Raw genomic sequence first — 12,905 nt, forward strand, 5'->3', positions numbered from 1 at the left:
AGATAGCTTCCTAACATCCCAACCAGCAACCTACTAAGCAGGCTGCATGCTATATTCACCTGTGATATCAATGGCTAAGAGAATGACACAAAATAATTGAGAAGGTGAAAGTTTAGCAAGGGCTAATACCTTCAGATGCCTATATCCCCAAAAAGTTCATTATGATACCAAAAGAAATAGCGCTGCAAAGGATTGTATTTTCAGAAGAGATTTACTTTTTGTTAGGAAAGACCAAAAAGCTTATTAAGGTCAAACATGTTTTCTTAGCATCTGTAATGCTTAAACACCTGTGAAACAACTGCTAAGGCAAAAGACTGGGCCTGCAGGTATCCCATAGAGGAAGGAAATTGATCCACTGGGCAGCCTTTTGGTACACAGAAAGCAACACACCTTCTGCTAAGTAAATAAACTACATGAAGAGGCATCGCCAGTTGGCACTGCCACCCCTTTCCCCTACCTCACATCCCCACTTGCACATTTACCTCATATGGCCTCAAAATACGACATTTCCACAAACAGCAGATACGTTTCTTGATTTGAAGAGTTTAAAATCTACTATTTGTCTGACAGTGTTCAGTGATTATATACTTTTATAGATTTTGCTGTAAGAGAAGGCAAATCAAACTCACACTTTTATCTATGTAGAACCTTCCCTCTCCTTGTCATGAATTATTGTGTATCCACAGGTTTTCTTGTCAGTTTAAGAAATACACCCTTTCATCTTTATGCAAAATGTTTAATGGCAAGTGACTTGAGAAAAATTTGCTGTTATTGAAGCATATCATATTATTTGCGACATAAAATAGCTACCCAGGCAGTTGTGACTAGGGAAAGTACTGCATGAATGGCCATATTCTATTAAGTACTGGCCAACACCTGTGCCCTAACTTGGGAAATAAACCTGTTTGGATATAATCATTTTTGCCACCAGTCCATTTCTATATTCTGCCATGCACCTATTCAGACAAGTTACTGACACATAAAGGAGGTCTGTATATCTGTATAAAGACTTAGGAATGGATCTTGCTACATATGCGACCTTATAAAGCTGCACATTTTGTTAAGTTGCTGTTGGCAGCCCACTCTTTCAAAAATGTTTCTTACAAGGAAGCAAAAATACTTTAATCTGCAATTACAAATTTTCTTATATAATCTGGAAAAACTACACATTACTGACAGAGCTAAAGAGAATTGAATACTAAAAGTATAGCAGGAAAACAACACTTCATTGTCTTTATTTTTAATATATTTAATACAGTTAGGAAACAAACAGTATAACTTTTATTTTACAAAGTTGACCATTAAAATATTCACAAAAGGACTTAGTGGTCATAGACAAATAGTATAATATGGGACATGCATGCTAAAAGGAAAGTCAATTTCAGATGACAGTCATTTAATAGCAGAAAAGAGAGTTAACAGCACTTGGCATAAATGCTTGAACAGAGCATGTCCTCTCATATCCTCTTTCCCTAAGGCAGCTTTCTCCTTCTTCTGCAACTTCACCAACCGTATCTCCTTCCTAAATGTTGAACTGTGACAGCTTTACACCTTAAAAGACTTAGAAATACAAATAATATACCCAATAAAATACATTAATTATGATGAATGATAACGGGAAAGAAAATCTGGCATAGTTGTCTATGTGGTAAGGATTTTTAACATGGAAGCAATCAAAGATACAGAAAAGACTTTTCATTACAGACATCGGTGAGCTACACCCACTGTGCTTATTTCTCTCCTTTTTGCCACTGATGCTGGTTTTGCTGCCCTTGTCTGAATCAATTTTGTTTGTGTTGTCAGAAGCACTGCAACTGTTGGCAACTGCTGCCAGAACTCCATTCCTTTCTTCTTCAGCCCCTTCATCCTCATCCTGACAGAAAACAAAACAGCACAGCAGGAACATAAGTTCATGTTTCATTGCCCTATTTACTTTAGGGTTGAAGCAAATAATAGGATTTTTCCTACAGCTCTTCCTGTGACTTACTCATTGATTCCAAGGATGAGCAAGCACAGGTACAGACAGTGTCTTTCAGCTTTCAAAGCCTCCATATACTGGAGAAACACACCAACTTACATGACAGCTAGCCGCAAAAACTTTCATAGGACCACAATGCAAAGCTGGCTGTGTTCAGATATGGCCCACTAAGCTTTACTTAACACCGCAGCAAATCCATAAAAACAAGTTGTCATTTGTACTCCAAAATGAAAATTGAATCAGTTAAAACAACAAAACAATGCAAAAATAAAAATAAAACTCATAAACAAGGTACAGCTCCACAACTATTTCTGTACAAAACAATTTGTACTTCGTTTCAAGTCCTGAAACTTACATTTTATGTTCAAAGTTATACTAAGGTTAAGCACATTTTCATGTGCTTCACTGCAGCAAGACAACTCTTTGGAGAATGCTGTATAAGCCGTCTGGTGTTCTGGTGGGTTTTGTTTCTTTGATTAGAAGTGGCTCAGAGCCATGGAGTTCATGTATGAAATCTTCACCCTTTGAAGTCTGTGCATTTTCTGCCACTGACTCAGAGGACACGGGATTAGACATCAGCTGGAGCTTCAGCTGTAAACAAACTTCCATGAAAGTTCTGGGGTATTGCTCCAGCTTGGGATATTGCAGATACCAGTAGATCTAAGCCCCAGAGTTTGGCTCCAGATGTGTATCTAGACTAAATTCAACTCTGAACAGTTTGAAAAGGGAATTGTCCTTATTTGGGCCATTCTATACCTACTAAGAAACTTTATGTTTCCTTCTGATGCTTTTATCACCTTCCAGGTCAAGGAGTAGCACAGAAGCAGGAAAAGGCCAAAAATTTATTTGTGAAATGTAGAATGCTGAATCACTTCTCTCTGAGCAATCTGCTTCTTCCATTTGCATGAGAAGAACTAGATTTGATAAGGACAAACTTCACAGAAGTTCCTAGGTACAGCCACACAAAAAGCCCATTTAGAAAAAAATGCAGCTTTTAAGAACACAGAGCTCATTAAGCCACCTGACACATCTGCATGCCAGTGCAGAATTGCTCTTCTGTCCAGGGTATGGCATGCTTCTGGGGTCTTTTTCCATCTAAAAAATAGTAATGCCCTTGAAAATTAAAGTGGAGTCTAGACACCGTCCTGTGAATCAGTGAAACAGAACAGATGGAGCTAGAAAAAGATTATTACTGCTATTCATTTTCTATTTGGCAAAAAAAATCCAGTATACTTTATTAAGGAGAGATAAGTGTAGCTCATCACAATGCGTCATCCTGAAAATACTCTGACTACAAAAACTTGCTCACCCCACAACTAGCCTGCTGCAGCTATGTGAGTCTTCGGAATCTGAAGGATAGGAGGAAAAGATGTTTATAAAGCACACAGAGGATCAATCCACAAATCTCCAGCCTGAACCCTAAACAATCCAAACTACACCTCAAATTCAGAGCTTTGTGTGTGACCTGGCTGATAGAAATACTCTATTCTGCTACCCATCAGCCCAGCAGAGCAGCAGGGAACAGTGCTGGGCACCTCAAACTATGTGCTCCTGCCAACCCAGGGCACCCAGCACTTCAGCAGTGAGCAAAATACAGAAACCTGTCAAAAGGATCCTGATTTTTTTTTCCTCTCACGTGTTCTCACATTTTAGAAAGGGAAAAATAGAAAAAACAACATCTAGACTTCAAAAGTGGCAGGATGCAGGGCATTCTTCAGTCTGCCTCTTCATCTCTCAGGTAGGGCTGGCTAAAAGTCAGTACAGAATTAGTTGTACCGCAGAGCATGAAAGGACATTGCATACGTACCATTTTTCTTTTTACACAACAGCATGCAAACAATTCACAGGAGGCTGATGCTTTATTAGACTGTTCTGAACTCCTTCTACTCTCCAGGAGACATTTATAGAAGTGGTGCATATGTACTCAATTCCCCTCACGGTGTGCCACAGCAGGGCTCTCTCAGAATGGAGATGTATTAACAGCAAAAGTTATGTATCACATGGCTTATAAAGGGGACAGCTAATTGAAAGGACAGTCACAACCACTAGCACATAAGAACTACAGTCTTATAACCTGGGACTATCAAGGGACCTTTCCAGGTTGCTATGGAGAACCAAATGCAAAGATAGATTAAGATGTTTCACATTAAAACACAAAACAGTGGCTCTAATTTTAAATGTTACTTCCCCTACTTCTCTGCTTTCCAGATGTCAATAAGGAAATGGCAGCTAGCATTATGAAGGGCTCTACTGCAATACAAAATTGAGAGCATCCTGAAAAGGTACTGTACATCATCTGCCTCTCTGGGGTGTGCTGAAGTTTTGTTGACATCTAACAGCCAGCAGAATTGAGGTGCTCAAGATTAATAATATCTCAACCAGGAGTGTCGCACACCTGCAGCTTCTTCCGTGTCACTCCAGACCACAAGATGCAAGCACAGGAATGCCAGAAATGCATAGCACTACCTATGTAATCTTCAGTTTTCAACCCTTTTCCCTTTCTGCCCCAGAGGAAAACACAATGGGGAAAGACAGACGAAGTCTAAGGATGATTTCTCTGTTTTATAGGAGGGCACTCCTTTGTATGAAAGAGGAGAAACTCAAGGTTCTGGAGAGGCAGCCTCCCCATTCAGGCAATCTGCCATGCAGTTGATGCGAATGACACAATCTGCCTGACTTTCCTCAGAGCAGGTGGTTCCTGTGCTTTTGCCATTGGCTTTCAAGCTGTTTCTGCAGGTACCAGTTCACATAACATGAACATTGCAAGAGTGTGGATATGATGAGCTGTTTCTCCAGTTTTTGCTACAGACTACAGATCCTGACAGTCTCAAAAGAACTTCATATGTCAGTGCCCAACTGTCTTAAAAAGCAAAGCAGAAAACAGCACAACTAATTCCCATGCAAGGCAGACGGTTATATTTTCAATTCACCTCTTAAACATATTTATATAATTCTGAGTGCAAACATGGTATTGGCTTGTATTAGAATAGCAAACTGGAAAGGGAGATTTCTAATTACCCTATGTCCACAAGAGCATGTGATAATGAGGAGAGCACATTTGTGATGCCAATAATCACAAACATTCATTAAGCACCTGCTAGACAGTGACATGACATTTTAACCCTTGTGATATTTTGTTTTCACAATGAGAAATGAGAAATACAAGCCAGGTGTGCTCTCAGTAGCACCCTGCTTAGTAAGCAGTGAGTGTACCCTGGCCACAGTATAAAAAAAAAGACAGCAGGCATTTTCCTTATTCCAAGGCTTTGAGTTGATCCGGGACTCAGCAGCTACCCCTTCCCTATGTTTGTGTTTCTGTGGGCAAGAAGTGAGTTGGATTTGCTCACTCCTGAAGAAGAAAAGGCAGTAAACATTCCTGAAGCAACACATCAACCCTTTCAGTAATTAAGTCCATCACAGAAATGCACCTTAAGTCTTTCTTCCTTGCTTGTTCGAGGGCTGTATCTCCAACCAACTCCTGCAAACATTTCAAGTTCGTTTTTTCTCATGCCCGCTCTACCTGTAAGCACTAGCACCTGAATCCAATAAGAAAGAGATGCTGACTCAGGGAGGTGAAGGCAAGGGCAGTCATTAACGCCCTTCACAGATCCAAAGATGCTTAATCATCTGAGCAGCACTGAAACACTTGGCTTTCTTACTCAAACCTCCAATAAGCTTTCTTTTCTTCCACTCAAAGAGCAAATGACAGCCACTTACTTCACAAGATGGATATGCTCAGAGGGAATTGTTACTGATGCTGCCTTGCCAGAAAAATGATTTTTAGGCTTTCCAATCAAAACCTCAATCATAACCAGTATTTGCTCTTTTGCAGGCATTTCCCAGTTAGAATATGCCTTTTAAAACCAATGGGGACTTTATGCCTCTTTTTCAAACCTAAACACACCTAGATCTCCTAGCACTTTTTCTCAAACGTAGTTCAGTGCATTTACACAACTCATCTGACATTCACACAGCTAAAATCCTACATTAGTTGTTGAACTATCTAGACAAAAAAAAATACATTCTGGTTTGCCTTTATTGTTTTTAAGATTCAGTACTAGAAGTCATTATCCTGTTTCTTGAACCTAATGAGGAGCTTAGTTGAGCCATTTGCGATGCTCCAGTTTGTCATAAATTGTTAGCAATCTTTCTTTTTCTGACCATTTAACTTTACAGTACTCAACAAAACATCTTCCTGCATTTTTTGTCATAATCTCATTTTCTGTGTTTTATCGTGTAAGGCATAGACTTTCTGTTTAAGATTTTATTTTTTATCATGCATATTAGTCTCTGTTCTATAATGTAAAGATTTAAGACAACCAGCTTCTAACTTTCTCATTATTTTTTTTTCCACTGTCAAACACTGAAGATGGAGAATATGACAAAAATTTTTCATGAACCTGTCCTGATTATTTCAGCAAGGTGACAACCATCAGACTCAAAAATACCTATGTTGATTTGATCCTTAATTAAAGTATACTTTACAACATTTCAGAGTTCCAGGAAGCTCGCTAGAGCAATAGAGAGCACTGCTATAATAATGACGCAAAACAGAAAGTGAATCACAGTCTGCACCTGCTGAGATAGAAGATGTAGGTGGAAGGCTACAAGGAACTGAGGCATGAAGCTTGTAAGCTGACTCACATTCCATACGTGAGCATTAGGTTTAGTAAGTGGTACTCGTTTAATGCTTGTATTCTTTGGTTTTTGTTTTTTTTTTTTCCTGTACTGCAGTAAAAAAAAAAAAAAAAAAATCAATCCACCTTACATGGTCCAATTTTTTAACAGTGAGTAGGTGTATGCCAGAGAGAAGGTGACTGCCTGTACATGTATCACACTGGTGTTTCATTTTGCTTGATCTCTTTCAAAAAGTTCCAGAAATACAAATCCTTTTTACTTGAGGTTATTTAGATATCACTGGCCTTGCATTAAAATATAAAATTCCTTGCACACATTTACTACTAGAGCTAAGTAAGGTAACTCATTCTTTTTAGTGGTTGTAATTGAATTCTACTTTGTAATAAAAGAGTTAAAATACCTTTGGAATTTCCTTTGAATTGGGTCGATGCAGAGTGCAGAAATGTGCCACAGCATACTCTAACAATGCTCCAAAGATGAAACTGAAACAGATGCCAAGGTACACATCAATTGCCTTAATAAAGCAGTTAGCATTTGGGAGTGAAGTCCTGGCTCCCATCATCAGCGTTGTCATAGTGAGGACTGTGGTAACACCTGTGGAACGCAGAAATATAAATTCTGATAAAACAAAGATACCAATGAGGCCCTCCATTGCATTTGGTAAGCTACAGGATAGTCTTTCCTGAGTTTCATAAACTCCTAATATGCCACAGCATTTCACGTGCCATGTTTTGGAAAGACTTTAAATACACTTGTGATCCTGAAGTTAAATGCTTAAGAATACTGAAGAAAAATGTTTGGAAAGTTGAAAAGATGGGAAATTAGAATGGGAGGGATTTTCATGTCACAGAAAGTATATTTATTATTAACACATCATTGCAATACTATGCAAATACTTCCATTAAAACATTCAAATATCATCTTGTTCAGTCTACTTCTCCACCAGCCTCATTTAATGTGAGATTTCTTTGCTACCCTATGGAAGTGTTTTCCTAACCCCATCTGCAGCCTGATCAGAACTGATCAGCACTTCCCCCATGCAAAATCTCCTTTCCTTGCAGTTAACTATATTTAATCTCATAATTGTTGTACTATTCTTGCATTAATTGGTGTATATCATTCACCCTCACAAAAAAACTCATAAGTCTGTCTATGTATGACATGCATTTGAATATTTTGAAATTATTTCCAAAATGATGGGGTTTTCCTCTGCTTCCAGCAGCCTTCCCTGCCTCCAGGTATCCTGCTCTGTTACAGATTAACAAGGCTTCCAGGGGAATCTGTATGACATGTTGCAGAAGGCAAACTGGAAAAATAGTTCCATGAAACTCAGCATCAAATTCCAAAAGGTGCAAATATTTCTATGTACTTGCAATAAAGAAAGCATCTTAATGATCCAACTCCTGTTTCACAGGTTGGAAAAAACCTCTGAAGACCATGTAGTCCAACCACCAATCCATCCCTACAGAAGTCACCAAACCACGTCCCCCAGTACCACATCTACCCATCAGTATGACAATATCCTCAGTATCACATCTTGAACACCTCCAGGGGTAGTGACTCCACCACCTCCTTGGGCAGCCTGTTCCAGCTCTTTATTTTGAGAATAAACTTTTCCCAATACTAAACCTGAATATCCCCCGACACAACTTAAAGCCATTACCTCTCATGCTCTGAACAAGAGGTTTGGTTTTGTTTCATCAGCTTCTCACCTATGCAGATTCTGGCTGGAACTGATGACTGACTTATCCAAAATGATACCCAGGAGAGCACAACCAGAAGAATTGATGGTACGTATGTCTCTAGTATGAAATACAAGATGTTTCTCTTGAGCTCAAAGTGAAACACTAATTTAGGGTAGCGCCCTGTGAAAAGAGCAGGAAAAAAAATATTGTGAAGGAGCAACTCACAGATTTTCTAATTAACAACCTGTACGAGTTCTGTACAGATCAAGATATGCATCATACAACAAATAATCCATCACATGGATTAAAACCACGTAAAAATGGTATGTCTAATTTCTAACCTTAACCTGACTTCAGCTTTCTACCATATTGTCTTTGCAATTTCACTATTGGATTAAATATCCTTTGGTAGGCAGTTCATTCCCCTTCTGAAGGTATAAATACACTGTATTTAGGTTTCTTCTTTGTAAGTTCAGCATGCTGAGTTCAACATTCTGGCTGATGAAAGAAAACGATACAAAGATGGACAGCAGACTTTATCTCTGCACGTGGAGCAGAAGATACAATGATTGTTTATACCATTCTCATCATATTTATGTGAAAAAGGGACATTAAGTTAGTATATCTCTATCAGTACTGTGATTTTTACCAAGACATCCATTTAATGTACCAAAATTGATTTGAAGTGTACAGTACATAAAAGTAAAGCAATCAAAAGTTATGAAGTTTAAAACTTAGGGGAAAACTCTGAAACAAGCAATACTGAGTGGTCATACAGCAATATCCTCTCCTCATTATCACCCAGCAACTCTATTTACCTTAGTATAAAACTGTGCCTGTGGGAAGTTAGTTTAAAATATTAAACTTTAAAGTCAGCCTTTGCCATTTTGCCATAATTTTCAAGTGTGGACAAGCCTTTAGAATGTTCTTGTGTTCTTCAGTGTTATTTTTCATGATTCCATAAACTTCTGAAGCAATGTGAACAAAGAGAAATAGAGATGCAATAGCTTACAGCTGAGTGGCTTTTCTGAGAACAAAGAGAAGGCAGTTCTTTAACCTTAAGGCTTTCTACTTGCCAGAATCCAAAGACACACTATGGAGATGATAATAATGGTGTCAGCATTTCTCAAAAGAGCTCAGGAGAGCTTTTATAGTGGAAATTTTGAAGCAACCTATATACAGGATTCATATAAGCTCCTTCCAAAATAAACTGAAGAAGGCAGAAAGAAAAAGCATATAATGCATACTAACCATGCTAAAATATGAACAATATGACAAAATAATGATTCCTCAACTCTCCACATGTATCAGAAGTTATCATGTTTAAAAGTAAACAGAGTTTTACATATGAGATACTAACAACGAATAACAACCTTATCTCATCCACATTGACTTGTATATCCAAGCCTATGGTGTCATAAATCAAAAATGAAAAAGGTGCATGCAATTCTAATCCTGCCTTCACTGTGGTTAACTCAAGTGCAGGTCAGGCTAACTCCTGAAAAGTGTCAAGCCTGCCCCTTGCTTTACTCTCACTGAGAACAAAATCCTTGCATTAAAATGAGAATTCACTTTTTTATTCAAGTTTTTGGTCCATAACAGATGTCACCTCAGTGTGTGATTGCTCCAATTTAAATTTGATAATCTGACAGAAATAATCTGTGCAGACAGCTAATTCTGCCACAGAGACAGAGCTTTAGCACTTAAAGTATAACATTACTGTATTCAATAGATTGTAAAATACATGTAAAATACATGTTGAACTCGAATGGCTGTCAGCACACCTACTCTTAACCCACAGAGAGGTGAGGTGATTTCACATATGTTAACCCAGAGTGAAAGAAGGTTAAGCTGAGTTACTTTGGCTTTATAGAATTCACTAAAGAACACACTAAAGAACAGAAGAAAAAAAATAGACAGTAGCTTTTGCTGAGATGAAATATATATCTAGATATCAAACTGCAGTCCCTCTATGCATTTCAGCTCTCTCTACTGCTTTAAAGAAGAGCACCCTAGAAAATGGAAGGATTTTCCATCCTTTGAGAATTTCGTGTGGTTCCAGCTGACTATTTCAGTTTCAGACCATAATAATTATACCAGCATGACATTTTTTCCCCATTAGTTGAATAAGTATAGATCTAAGGCAGAACCTTCTGAATGCAAGAGAAGACAGTTTGTATTCATCCAACTTGCCTTTGAAATTTGGCTTACATAAATGGGCATCTTTATCATTCTAGACCATCCATTTTGTAATTAATCAAAAATCTAACAGCTGAATGCTGCACCCCTGCTCTTTCTGCTCCCTCTGCCAGCAGAAAGTCACAGCAGAGGAGCCTGAAGGAAGAACTTGTGATCTACAGTGTCCTCGTTTCCAGACTTCAGGTGTCATGGGATGGGAGCATCCTCCCACAGTTGGTTCCTATGGACTTTTTAAATGAATTCTACTCCAGCAAAAGAAAGCTCCACATCACTCTTTATGTAAGAAGCACTTTGGTATCCTGCACAGGGTGTGCAGTCAGGCACAAAGAGCACATTCCTCCCTATCATTAAATATGTATGCTCACCCCTTGGGTGCCAGCTAAAGCGTGGGATGTACATCTCCCACAAGCTCATTGCTATAACCCTACCAATGTATCATTTTCTTCTCTGCTTGCATCTTTTAAGGGGACAGTACAGGACATAATTTTACTGACTTCACTATTTGCTGATATGGTAATTTTCAGTATGCTTTTTTTTTTTTTGCTTGACTACGACAAACAAATACATTACAAAATAGCAATGTCTCCAGTTTCACCCAAGAATTAAGTTGTGCCACTGTAATGCAACTTCTTTGGAGTGATCTTAGCATACTGTATCAATCAAAAGTCTAAACTCTAAATGCACTACATGATGTTATGATGTGGAATACCAGTACCAAAAATCATAAAACCATGACAAAAGTAATGCCTCCTATTTATTTCCACATAAACTACAACAGGTTCAAAGAGCACAATAATATTATTTGATAGAGAAAATTCTCAGCTACAAAACACTGTTTTTCAGCATAGCCTTCTGTTCCTCACAGTCAGGATCTTACAAACTCTTTTCCTATTTGCCCTTCAGTAATGAACCAAAGGAAATGAAAGATCAGGACAGGCTTCTCAACATGTGTTTTATCTTCATAGAAATGCTTTACAAAAATTGAGTTTGAAAATTCAGATTTCCTAAGAAAAAAACAAACACTTTTCATGAAGTGTTTGTGTGTGGATACATCTGCCTCTTTAGTTTACCTATTAAAAAAAACCTTCACAAAAACAATTATGCCGCAGGAAGTTTTCCATGTGTTTGTATTTCTGCTCGTAGTATAAAGAACTTTTCCAGAAGTTAACAAAAAAATCCTCTTCCTAGCATCCTCACTCAATTCACTGCCTTTCCATCTGTTTTTACATTGCTGTAATATTTTCAAAGCATCTTCCATAACTGCTTTCTTTCTAAATAGTTTTGCAGCTTCAATACATGCTGTGAAGCACTGCGGAACTATGAGAAAAAGAGCAAACCATGGAAAGCTTTTGTATTTTTCAAGTGGAAAAACCCATTTAAAAAGAATGATTACCTGAGCAAACAACTCAGCTAGGTAAACTGTACATACTTGGTAACAGATATTTGAGTATGCAACTGCTTGAATCTTAGTTGAGTTTGACCAGACAGACTCCAGATATCATTGTACTGACAGCAGTTCTGAGATTGCTTTTAAGGCCTCCATGGCAAAGATGACATCAGAAGTAACAATTGGAGAGCAATTGCAGATTATAAAAGAACTGATAAAGGGAATGACAGAAATTACTCAGTGTACTGTATCACAAAAAAGAAGAATTGAAAATCCTAGAAAAGTTTGGTTGCTAACTAATAAGAACTGCAGAGGGGTAAGAAAGATTGAGCAAGGTAACGTCTCTGTTTTGAGAGAAAGACTGTGAAAAATACTGCAGACAGACTGCAGAGAAGCAGCAGCGTCAGCTCCCTTTGCAGGCTCTTTCAGGAATGCAAATGCCTCATTATCTGTGTATTCAAGGATGTGAGGCTGACTTCATCCTTCTGTCCATCCCTCCATTCTGACAAAGCAGTATCATTTGGATGTACAACCTTGCTGACTTCATGGTTTTTAAGTGGAGAGGTCTGCCTGAAAAAACTCTCCCTGGCCTCTGGACAGAGATTGAGGACTGCACATTAGGTTGAGTACACTGAGCTTGTCAGCCCTTGCTGCTTCTGAAGACTTGGAGGTATTGCAGCAGCGAGAACAAGGCTAAGGGAGGTTGTCAGTCAGCACAGAGGAAAAATTAGCTGTAGCCAACTACCCTGAGGTATTAAACCCCTCTTTGCTTCTTTCATTGATTATAAGCGTTAATAAAGATTGATTAGCTATGGCTTGCTGTGAAAAGTATAATACATGTGGGTCCATCCTGTACACAGAATTGACCAGAATTGCAAACAGGACAGCACACCATGGCATAACTAGAAACAGTAAACAGAGAGGACAGTCAGCACATTGGAGAACAGGACTTGCGTTCATAATTATAACAACAAATATCAAAAACTGCCTCAACAAAAGAAGATGCAATTCAACAGAA

The 12,905-nt window shown here is 38.3% G+C and overlaps 1 protein-coding gene across 2 annotated transcripts in view; it reads right to left on the minus strand.

Annotated features, from left to right (window-relative positions):
• Positions 1 to 1,289: 1,289 nt before the first annotated feature.
• The window catches only part of LOC136055291 (gamma-aminobutyric acid receptor subunit pi-like), a 35,456-nt gene continuing 23,840 nt past the window's right edge, over positions 1,290 to 12,905 (minus strand). For both annotated transcript variants that reach the window (XM_065747022.1, XM_065747021.1), the window contains 3 exons: positions 8,329 to 8,481; positions 7,017 to 7,210; positions 1,290 to 1,873 (listed from right to left, as the gene is read on the minus strand). In XM_065747022.1, coding sequence (XP_065603094.1) covers positions 1,562 to 1,873; positions 7,017 to 7,210; positions 8,329 to 8,481 — 659 coding nt within the window. In that variant the 3' untranslated portion in view covers positions 1,290 to 1,561. The remainder of the gene's footprint in view (positions 1,874 to 7,016; positions 7,211 to 8,328; positions 8,482 to 12,905) is intronic.

This window comes from Cyrtonyx montezumae, unplaced genomic scaffold (genome assembly GCF_038088225.1).
Source record: "Cyrtonyx montezumae isolate F1298 unplaced genomic scaffold, pur_monq_1.0 scaffold_4, whole genome shotgun sequence".
Lineage (NCBI taxonomy): Eukaryota > Metazoa > Chordata > Aves > Galliformes > Odontophoridae > Cyrtonyx > Cyrtonyx montezumae.